Source organism: Anomalospiza imberbis, chromosome 13 (genome assembly GCF_031753505.1).
Source record: "Anomalospiza imberbis isolate Cuckoo-Finch-1a 21T00152 chromosome 13, ASM3175350v1, whole genome shotgun sequence".
Taxonomy (NCBI): Eukaryota; Metazoa; Chordata; class Aves; order Passeriformes; family Viduidae; genus Anomalospiza; species Anomalospiza imberbis.
Genome location: NC_089693.1, coordinates 19,853,102 through 19,865,179, shown reverse-complemented (window position 1 = coordinate 19,865,179; position 12,078 = coordinate 19,853,102). Strand labels below are relative to the sequence as shown.

The 12,078-nt window shown below is 45.7% G+C and overlaps 1 protein-coding gene across 1 annotated transcript in view; it reads right to left on the bottom strand.

The window, feature by feature from the left end:
• The window catches only part of ETFA (electron transfer flavoprotein subunit alpha), a 29,358-nt gene extending 24,058 nt beyond the window's left edge, over positions 1-5,300 (bottom strand). Inside the window, exon 1 of the mRNA XM_068204423.1 lies at positions 5,156-5,300. Within this exon, the coding sequence (XP_068060524.1) occupies positions 5,156-5,269 (114 nt within the window). The 5' untranslated portion in view covers positions 5,270-5,300. The remainder of the gene's footprint in view (positions 1-5,155) is intronic.
• Between the last annotated feature and the right edge of the window lie 6,778 nt (positions 5,301-12,078).

Here is a 12,078-nt window from a genome sequence, read left to right as displayed (position 1 = left end):
AGGTTCACTTTCCCCTCTTTTCCTTCAAAACATTTGAGCACTTAGTCTACCACCACAATTTAATGGTACTTAAATAACAATTTTGACCAATTCACCATCCATACACAAACTTGAGCTTCTAAAGCAAAAACGAAAGAAACAAAAAAGAAAAAAAAAGGCAAAAAACTGACATAAAACCAAAACAAATTATTCTAAATTCTGAGACCTTCCTCTCTAATATTCAGCTGTATGTGTGAAAAGTGTTATTCCTCCAAGCTCAATACTAGGGCAGGGAAAACATTTTGGATGGGAACCGGAATAATGTCTCTCAAGTGTTTTTTTTTTTACCCTACATAAAGCCCAACTGAAGACTTGAGTTATGATCAATGTAGGATGGAACACATGGAAAACCAAGTAAATTCATTAATATAACCAAGGAACAAATACTAACACAACGCTGCAAATGCACAGCCAAACGCTATTTTTTTAAATTTACATCCCAACCCCATCTCCCCTCATGCCAAACATGCACCTGCCTACAACCCTAAATAAAAAAAGCTTCAGTAAATATGAGAGGCTAAAATTTGCATCTGGATCTCAACCCCACAAAGCCTACCAACATACTGAATTTCAAACGGAGAAAGCAAATCCCAAGGACTTCCCTGAAGCTAATCAACAGCGCACAAATAAAAAGACAAGCATAAGTTTTTGCAGAATCTGGATCATAATTTGTCCTTTTGATTAAAACAATAAGGATTCTTGTAGAAGTGCTCTGCATTTAATCTCTTATGCTAAGGTTAAGCATAATGCTTATGCTTGCTGTGATTAAATATTCTAAGCTCCTTTGAAACCAATTGCCAGTAACAAAATATTTACTGCCTCTAGAGATCAGATGCTGCATTTTTGATTATGTTTCATACATCATCCACAATAAAAGTTATGAAATTTTAGTCACCATTTGAAGAATAAATCCATGCCTTTGTGGCAAAAAGCCCACTCTCCCACGATTTACAGTTGTGTCATGGGGTAAAGTGGGCCACATTCCTGGAAAATCCTCAAGTTTTCAGATTTCCAAAGGGAGACACATGCATTTTAAACACACTTATTTCTGCCTATATTATAATTTTTTCCCCTAAATAAGCACTGCACCAGCACCATCATTCTGTCAAACCATTCTAAAATAAACTGAGAAAGAACTGGTTTTCAGCCAAAACAAATACGAGCAATAGAAGTTGCTTAAGCAGACTGGCTATTACAGCATTAATCAAGTATTATTCCTAAACCTATAATCCCACATTTTATATCTGTGGGAATATACACAATATGCACACCAGGTCACTTCACGGATGACATTTCTGAACATAAAGACAAGACCAGATAGATTCAAAATAAATTTAAAGTCACATTATATATTATGGGTAAAAATCTAGATGACAAACAAGATTTCTATGTGAGTCTGAATTTTGTATACTAGGACACGTTAAATAATTTTCTCAATAAACAAAACCAAACCAAACTGACTTTTGTTTGTTATAATAAAGAATCTGCAGTAAAATCAGAGGGTAATTTATCCAGTCATATGGTCCTGGAAACTAAGAATCTGCAATGAGTCCGTGATAGGAGACACAGTTATTCTGCTGAAGTTACTGTCCAGTTGCACGTGTGGGAGAGCAGCCCATCACTTCACTGACATCATTTCTGCTCCTGGGCAGGATGTCTGCTTAGGAAGCCTAAATAAAATAGGAAGGTAGAGAATAAACCTAGCCATCTGGCAGCAAGGAAAGAAAGCACTAGAAATAAGACACACAGATCAATCAAAGTGTTGAAAACAATGACTAAAGAAGGAACAGCACTCAGTGCTTGTGCCATGGAAGTTTCCTGGTGAAAACCAAGCCCTAAAAAATCAGGCGACCCACAGAAATCACAATATCCCACCAACTTGGGAACCTGAGCAGCTTCTGCAGCATGACAGCAGGTAATGACATCCCAGCAACAGGGAGGTAGAACTGGGAAGTTTATTTTCCTCAGGTTTAGGTACAAATCACAGCTAGACACCTATGTTTCCTCTACAGCAAAAACACCCGCACTTTCTCTCCGGTGGAAACTCTGGACAGTGACTCAATTTATACCAAAACTAAGATTTGTGAATGAAAACCACCAAGAATTTGCAACTCCCCCTTCCCTCCCCAGTATTTACAGTACAGCAAACTTGGCCTCTGACTTCCAGATGTCTCAAAGTTCCTAAGATTAACTCGGAGGTGCAGTATTAATCAATTAAGGCACTTGCAAAATAGCCACAGATTCACTGCACTGATTGTCTCAAGTTTCCCCAAAGCACCATTTTGCTCCCCACTGAGAAACCCATCGATATTTTCCAACCAGAGCACAAAAAATATAAGTATAATATCTGGATTTCTAGGCTCCAGACAAAATAGCAGATATTGGTCACTGTCACAGCGTAACATCAGCAATCTGGGCACATCCAGTACACGTGCACAGGTAAAGCCAACACCACACACATCCAGCACCCACTGAATGTGCACAGGTGATCTGCTCTTCACACAAAGCCACTGCAGCTGAGCATCTGTTGGTCTTTCAGCACACAGCCAGCCACCTGAACAGCACACGTGCCTAGCACCTCTTACAGACAGACTTGCTGCTTGTATGCTAAAAAGCAGCTCTATCAAGAGCTGGAAAAACCCAGAGGGAAGTGTCATAAATCTTTGCTTGCTGCTTGGTGAGGTTGGTGTGCAGCACCCGTGGCCTCTGCTGGCAACAGCGGTGGCTGTCTGCAGCCTGCTCCAAGGACACTCATTAATAACACCGGAATTAGGAAATCGGCTCCAACTGAAACATGTGGCAGGCACAACACAAGATGTGTCAGCCAAAACGTTGTTCCAAGAAATGCCAGAGATGCAGCAAGTGAAGTCCACGTAGCCCCATGCTCCAAATATGCATCAATAGAAACTTCACCTGGGAAAATGAAGTTTGTCTTTCTTTAGAAGAGCCACTGGAAGTTATAGGAACAAAACCAAAATGGACATTCTCAAGGCAGAGCACCAAACAACTGGACCTATAAAGGTATCTCTAGAGATGATTTACTTAGCTGTAAAAGCAAACTGGCCAGAAGCTAAAATTTTAAAATTGCTTATTAGGAGCTCTGGATCTCATGGAGAAGCACTAACACAGGACAAAGTTCCCAAGAAAGAACTCCAGAAACTAGGAACTAGGGTATTACTAAAGATAAAGGCTACATTCCTAAACAACAAAGCAATGCCTAATTCTAGTAAGACACAGTCTTGTAGCTGTAAAACTTTAAACTAACTAAATAAATCTGGTAAACTCAGAGAGAGAAGGGAACTCAAGCATATACTTCTAGAACCTCTCTAAAGACTTGGCTACAAAAGAGATCTAAAAGACAGCTCTATAACTCCAGGAAACACTAATTAGAAAAGCAACACTAAAGGCTCCTGAATTAAAAAGGAGCTATAATTGCAGCAAAGAACAACAAGAAAAAAATAAAACCACTTTGCAAGAAGGATTTGGCAATCATAATAAAGACTCAATATTACAAAGGGATTGAAGCAGCAAGAGAAAGATGAAATACATAATAAAATTCTCCAAATACACCCCTTGCAAACCAATAATAAAAATCAACAAAGCTATTTTGAAGTACAACACCGAGTGCATTTCAACACAGGACAGTCCCTAAATCGCTTATTCCCACCTCTGCACCCAGTTTTTGTGCACTTGCAGTCTCATTCCTCCTCAGTATTCCCATGTTTAAGTTGTACAAAAGTTCAACTTTCCTTCCTGCTCATACTTCACAGGTTTCTCTCTTACTTCTTTTTCTCTAGACTCCACTCATTCTTGAGCTGTAAGTGTCAGTAGGGCTAAACTTTGCACTTTTCAAACAGTGAAACAAAAACTGTGAGTTTGTTTCACTTCTGTCACAGACTACATTGTTACACATACACTGAAGATGCACACAACCTTTTACTGGCCTTATTTTACAAAGTTACTAGTTTAGATGTGTATGGCTGAAAACCACACAGCTGAACTCACACGCCCAGGCCATGAAACTGAATTGTGCAGCGAGCATGTGAGTAAAGTACTATTTACATAACAGCAGTACCATATGATTCAGAGATCATCAAGACCTTTGCTCTACAAAGCCTGCAGCCTAATGACAGCTGAGACATGCCCATGATTATAACAGAATTTTCTGATTAATTCAATCATATCTGACCTAGTCTACCTTTGCTCCTCTTTTAAGAGATTTTTATCACCTGAAAGCATTTAATATATGCTTAACTACTATTTTAGAGCTGTACTGAACCTTAGTACCTGTAAAAGCCTTGGAGAGCTCAAAAAGAGACTTGTGAGACTTAAAGTTGCTTTCTAGGGCTATTTATACACAGTTCTAGTGGAGGGGGTGCATAGTAAGAGACTGAACAGATATTCGGGGACATCTCATCAATCATCTACTCCAATTAACCTTGAGTTCACCTAGACCTTGGTAACGCAGCCACGATGACACACCAAGCAGCAAATGGCCTCCAAAAGCCCAGCACTCCTCCCAGCTGAGCAAACTGGAGAAGCAACAGGTGTTTTGCGTTAGTTTCATCCACAAGTTGTGATAATTAAGGCAATCGCATTTCTGCACAGGTGTGACCGAGAAACGGTGGATTAACCTACAATACTGCAGAGAGCCACTAATATTCTTTTAGTATTCTAAAGAGTTTCCAGTAACAAACTTCACAAGTCTTCTCCACCTGTTGCTCAGCTTGTCCTGCTCGAGGGAGGATGCGAGCGAGCACTCCCAGAAGTTCGGGACTTCTCTGACACCTACGTTAGCTTTCCACACGGGACAACAGCCCTCAACTCCTGCCTGCCGCGACCGCTCGAAAGGGCTTCTGGAGCATCCTGCATCCACTCGGAAACGTTACTTTTAACAGACAGAGCGGGAGGGGACTCCAGCGGAGAAGTCCGAGCCCGGCGGCGCGGGGCGCTCGCCTCTCAGAGCCCCCCTGGACCACCGCTGCCGGGCGGGAGGACTCGGCCCCGCGCTCGGCCCCGCGCCCCCTTCGCCCCAGCGGGCAGGGCCCGGCCGGCCGGGGCGGCGGGAAGGCCCCGCTCGGTGCACGCCGCGCGGCCCGGGGCTCGCAGCACTCACCGCCCGCCGCAGCCGCTGCGCCGCCGCCGCCCGCAACATGGTTCCGCCGGCCCGCACCGCGCCGCTCTCGCGAGAGCGCGCCCGGGCCCGCCCCGCCCGGCCCCGCCGCCCCATTGGACCGACCGCCGAGCCAATGCGCGGCGCCGGCGGCGGCGGCGCGGGCGGAAAGCAGCGGAGGGCGCGGAGCGGCCGCGTTACGGCCCGCACTGCCCTGTTCCGCCCGCAGAGCCCCGCGCCGCTCCGCCCGCTGAGCCCCGCACCGCCCGCTGAGCCCCGCACCGCCCCGCACTGTCCGCTGAGCCCCGCTCCGCCCGCTGAGCCCCGCACCGCCCCGCACTGCCCCGCACTGTCCGCTGAGCCCCGCGCTGTACCGCCCCGCTCCGCCCGCTGATCCCCGCACCGCCCGGCACTGCCCGCTGAGCCCCGCGCCGCCCCGCTCCGCCCGCTGAGCCCCGCGCCGCCCCGCACTGCCCGCTGAGCCCCGCGCCGCCCCGCACTGCCCGCTGAGCCCCGCGCCGCCCGGCTGTCTCTCCGAGCCGCCCGGCTGTCTCTCCGCGCCGCCCGGCTGTCTCTCCGAGCCGCCCGGCTGTCTCTCCGAGCCGCCCGGCTGTCTCTCCGAGCCGCCCGCTGTCCCCGCGCACAGCCGGCTGGCCCCTGCACCGCTGTGCCCCCGGTACAGCCGCCTCTGGCCCGCGGCCCGGCTGGCCGTGTCTGCCCGCACCACACGGTCCGGGCCGTACCGGTGGCAAAAGCGAAGTTGCCGCTGCGTAGGGGGCCCGTCCAGCCCAAACTGACCGGGTACCAGCGCCAGCCTCCTCTGGCCGCCTTTGCGCGGTTACAGCTCTTAAAGAGAAGAAAACATCAGAGAGCAGAGTTATGCCTTCAAATGCCGGTGCTCCTTGCCAGATCCTATCCTAAGCCAATGAAAAGTGCCTTGCGAAGAGAAAGGAGAAGTCTTAATTTACGGCTCTGGAGCCAATAGCAGCCTGGGAGACTCTGGCCCCCGCCTGTGGCTGCCCAGGAGCTGCCAGACCCCCCCCGGCCGCGCTCCCCACACCACAGGGCGCAGCAAAAGCAGGAGAGATAACGTAGGGACGGAGTGCGTGGCACGCTGGAAAGATGTCACCGTGCTTCCCAAATGTTGTGCCCCTCCAGTTGTCCAAACCATCCCAAAATTCAAAGACCAGTCAGGTACCATGAGCCCTGGATGGCATCCTCTCACCATGACAGATTTCTGGCTGCCTCACCCACACCCCTGTGCTTGGCCCCAAGCAACATTAGGCAATAGCTCATGAGCTCTGAATAATTTATAGATCTATTTTATTATTATTATGATTTCCCAGAACCAAGGCAAGACATCTTGTGCCTGCCCCTTACATGGCACCAGGATGCTCCAGGGACCAGACTGAAACTTGATGTTTTTCCATACGCTTTTTTTTTGGGGGGGTGGCAAGAAAAGGGATTTCAAAATCAAGGAAGCAAAATGTTTCAGGCCAAATTCACTGTGCTGTGTGCTATGACTCTGAAATGTGATGTCCTGGAGAAGCTGGCAGGAGCTGCCACACTGGAGCAACTAGTCCTGCCAGCCCAGGAGCCCCAAGCACACGTGGATTTGGGACAATTCAGAATGGAATTCCCATCCCAGAAATCACAAGATACTGAGCCACAAATGCAGTTTCTTCCTTCCCATCCTGAAGTGGTTTAGAGTGTAAAAAAACCCAAACATTTTCCCCCTTTGCCCAGCAATTATGGCCTTTGGATTGCTCCTCCAAGAATCAGCGGTGATCTTCAGCACATCAGTGATTCGTTCTGCATTGCTGGGTCGGTGCATAAGAAAGCAAAGGCAGATTGATCAAAAAGGCTCTTCAGCTTTGCCACAGTCTTGGCACAGGATCACCTTTTAAATTTATTCTGCCTTGTGATTTTCATATCAGATGCCAAAAAGTGCTGCTTTACAGCAAATGCTAACCAGGTCCAGCAACTCAAGCATCTAAATGGACAATTTACTTCATCCCAAATCTCAAATGTCTCTAGAACAGAAGAAAAGCAGCTGTCCTGCGTATTACAGCTCCCTGGCCCCAGAGCAGAGCCTTAACTCCTCAAGCCCCAAAGAAGGGCTGCAAAGGGAAGAGCTAAAGGAGGTGGCAAACCTCCTTCAGGGCCTGTGCCTGATTATATGGATTAAAGTAGCTCCAGGGCTGGTCTGACTTCTGCCTGGTCTGGCTCCACCCTTTAGTCCCCAAAAAAGGAGGAAAAACCAAAGGAGTGTATGGAGTTGTCTGTGCATCGTCTGGTCTGTGCAAATGACCAAGTGAAAAAAAACCACAGTTGTTTATATGAGAATGAGGGGGGAAATGGTTTTGCAGAAGCCCTGTACCCTGAGAGGGATTTAAAAAGAAGATTACTGTTTGCTGTGGCTCTTTATCACCAGTTTGAACGATGGTTAAGGTGCAGTGTAACTCTCTAGAGATGTGGAGTTTTATACAGTATAGAAATCCCTATCTACACCCTAAGTAATCCAACAAATGCAACAGCAATGGCAAAATAAGAACATCCTAGGCATCCTTAATTTGCCCATTACGTATTTTTAATTGGGGTGTTTTACTCATTAAAAGCGTGGCATGTAATTTCATAATCCTATTTTAGGCTCCAAAACTAAGCTTCCAACATGCACATCTCATGCGGATGAAATCTTTACAATAAACATACACCTAAAAACCCCAAACCACAAGAATAAACAAAGTGATCTCATTCAAGTTGGGGCTTTACTGCCTCGCACTAAAACAAAAGTGAGCTACTATCAAAATTAACTAAATGCATCATAACCAATAATAAATTGGTCCGTTCGCTGTGTGTCTGGCTTCATAGCACACGCATCGTATTTTCATGAGCAGAGTGACATTGCTGCTCTTCAGGCCAGATTTTAAGGTGTAGTATCACCAATTCAGAGACAAGACAGGCTTTTTATTATATTTTCTGTTTATAATTTTGATTCAAATCCTCACCAACACTTCAGATGCACAAATCCTTATTGAAACTGGCTTCATGCGGATTACAGCCTGAAGCACAAAGGAAGTCTTTATCACGTATGGCCAGTGTTTTAGGAGCTTATAACTGTAATCAGGTAGGGATTATATCAGCATGATCCATACAAGCTGAACCATGGCAAAAAGCTTTTTTCTATTTGACCTTCCCATGACAATAATAGAAATTGAAAACATGCAACAAACAGGTGCCACTGAAGTAGAATCACTGTCCACTGCAGGCAGAAGTTACTACTTTGTAGTTTGAAAGAAAAATTTTTCATTAATTAGTGGAAGCAGATCCTTCTATGGTGCATTGTTATCCAGGATTATTTCATTAGGATCTGCTGACCCAGTTTCTGCTTTGGAAAGAGAATTACATTTTTTCACACTATTGGGATTAGGGAAAAGAAAAAACAATAACATTGATTATTCAAACTTTTAAAAATATGGTTGCAAACACAGAGAGGTACCCGTATTGGTATCTCTACAGAAGTCAAATGAAACAAGGACCGTTACAAATATGTAATGATGTCTTCCCTAGAATCAGATTTTGGTTTTCTTAAAATACATAATTCCTAATTAAAACATATGGAATCCAGCTAATACAGCCTCATGACTAAGGGATTTATGAAGAGCGGGAATTTTTTTTATTACTGCTACGATGGTCCCCTCTGTCACAGGTCATCCTTAGCTTACTCCTCCTGCAATCACCCTGGGGATAGCTGACTCAGATAAATTAAAAGACCTTCATTTGGGAAGCTTCCCCAACACACGAAAGGATTCGCCTCCTAATCTGTCAAAATCCAATAAAGTTAAAGCAACTGCAACCTGCTGACAGCTCAGCAGGACCCCCAAACCCATGGACAGGACCCACAGCCCAGCACCGGATGGGACTAAAATCCACCTTGGAAGCAGCAGCAGGAGAGGTTTCTGCTGCTGAAATGTTTTGTGCCCAAGTGCTGTGAACTCACAGGATCGGAGTGGTTCAGCCACCCCAGGATGTTGCCGGTCGCCCTGCACTCACCCCTTGCCCAAGTCAGGAGCTGTACGCAAGGAGGGACGTGTGTCCCCAGAGCCCTGCTCTCTGCCCCTCATCATCACTGGCACAAAGGCTCATCTCCACATGTCTGACACTGGAGGTCCTTTATAATAAACCACCACAGGTGTGTTTAGTGCTCTGCTCAGATCACCTTACAGCCACTCACTTGCATGGCTCAGAGCAGCAGCTGCTTTCATGAGGCCTTACGGAAGCCTTTGGAAGGGAACAATGCCACAAGCCCTGCTTACAAAGTGCAGGACAGCAGAAAGAGCTCCCCCAAATCTACCCCATAGCCGGGACAACCCTTCTAATACTGAGCCTACAAAACCACCACAGACAGGCATTTTCTTTTTTTATAAACTATTCTCCCTTGCTAATAATTTCCACGTGCCAGTCAAGTAACAAGGGAGCCTGGGGGTAACATCACGCTGCATATTCCTAGAGAACAAGATCACCTGAGGAGTTCAAGAAACCCTTTCTACCAAGCTCATAGGCAAAATGGGACCCTCATAACCTCCTGAAAGCAAAGGCTCAGGTTACCTTGGAAGGCAGCTTGTCCTGCCCAGGAGTGATGGTGGTTTGTGGAGGACAAGGGAAACAATGCTGGTGAGAAGAGCTCTGCTGCCCTCTCAGTGCAGACACCTGGATGGGGTTTTACAACCTGCCAGCCTCCTTCTGCACGCAGCTTGCCTTGTTGTTAATGGCAGATAGGTGTAAAATTCTTTGACAGGTTGTACCAGCATTATTTCTTTAAAGGGGTAGCTGCACTTTTTTGCCCATTACACGGCTGGAAAGGAATCCAGATGCCACTGTATTCCCACTCACACCAGCCTGAGCTATTCCTGCAGCAGTGTTTTCCAGAGGAAAAACTCTTTCCCTGCCTCTAAGGACTTTTCAAGGAAAGTTATTTTTCCTTTTTTCTTTCTGTTTCAGCTCAGTCAATAGCACTTTTGCACAGCAGCTGCAGTAGGCCTTGTTTTCAGTGTTTTGGAACCTGCTTGATTTTTGATACTTTTATTGCAGAGCCCATTAGGGAGGAGAACCTTCTGGTGAGTTACCTGCCACTTATAGCACATGGTGACAAAAGCTAATGTACCTCCTGCTTGCCCTGTCACAACGTCTAAGATGAAGTCTACAAAGTCTGCAATTTACCCATTGCCTTTATTCCTGCAGATAATGGCATAACGAGATCCAGTGTCTTGGGGTTGAACCTAAACTCTACACTTGGGTGTCCATTCCAGTGAAAGTAGATAACAAGATATGAGAGCAAGGCAGCCTCTCCTGCACTGGCAGGTGACACCAAGACCAGATGCATCTCTAGGAGAGATGACTGAGGTCAACCATAAATTAACAGGCTCCTTGTGAGGGAAAAAAATAATAATTCTGTGTCCAATTGCATGGTCTGGTGCGCAGGAGACCCGAGGAGATGGGCCAATAAGTCTTTTCTGCACTCATGAACTTTCTGAATCTTTCTTATCCGGAGGGGGGAAATGGCAAGGGCTCCCTTTGCCATGTTACCATGGCTGACTCTTAATCACTAGCAGGGCTGGCAGTAGCTGTTGTGCAACACCACTTTCCCCAGCGCTGGGCCCTGTTCCCCTGCAATGCTCCCAACCCCTGCTGGTCTCAGAAGAATTGAGCCCAAAGCTCCACATAGCAATTCAAATGCATCACCAGACATTAGGCCACCGGGTTAACCACTGTTTAATTTCGTCACATTTGTTTGTGAGTTATGTACGTGCCTTTCTTTTGTCAACATCTCCTTTTAGAAAGGATATTGATTTTGTTTTCAAAGGCTCTCGAAAATAAAATGAATGACTACATTCTAAGGAAGAGTCATTTTCTCAACAGCTGTAAATAATTTATTGTTCGCAACCCACCCAGATCAAAAGATACTTCATCAACTGATGTGGCAAAATCTGGTGCAAGCTGCATTTCTATTATCTCAGATCCAATTAACCATTTGGAGCAGACTAAAACATAACTAGATCAATCCAGAATCAGATTAATATCCAATCCATAATCACATTAATCACAATCTGTCCATAATTAGCCATCAGATAATCCCATTGGACAGGAGGTGACATGCAGTATCCCATTATCTCATTAATTATCTATTTTCAGTATCAGACATTGTGCCCAAACACAAGGAAGTGTTTTTTAAAGAAAAATGGATGGGGAATTCTCATTTTGCTACATCTTCCCCATTGAAGCTCCCAATGTCTCAGTGTTGGAGTTTTACAACATTTCTTTGTTTTGCCATATTCTGCTAGGACCGAGGAAGGATTTTGAGAGAAAGCATCTTTTTAATAAAATATGACTATCTTAGGAAGATGGATAAATAAAACATTTGTTTCATGTGAACAAGTTTGTGAAAGAAAGAAAACTCTTCATCAAAGGTTTTAATGGTAACATGATAACAATAGCTTTGCAATGCTAAATCTTATTGCAGATGGTTCCTGTCCTTTTTTGTAATGCAAGTGAAATTGTGTTCCATCTGTTTTAATTTTATAATGGACTTAATCCATGGTTGGCTCTGAAAGAATCAGCGTTTACTGCTTTGCAATCTGCTGCAAACAAAAAAAGCAGTTACCGTTTCCCCCTTCTAGAGGGAACTCGTACATCTATTTGGGAGCAAACCCCAGAGCTGCTCTGTAGAGAGTGGGAAGTACCATTAGTCAGCCTCACCCTGTGGCCAGGCAGCCCCTGCCAGCTCTCGCACCGAACCCGACCGGAACTGCCGCAAAAGGGACTGGAATCTCTGGACACTGGGTGGAGGAGAGCAAGGAGTAATCAGTGTGGCAGGAGAGATTGCACTTGGCTTTGACTAGAAAATGCTTCCAGCAGTTCCAAGTTAC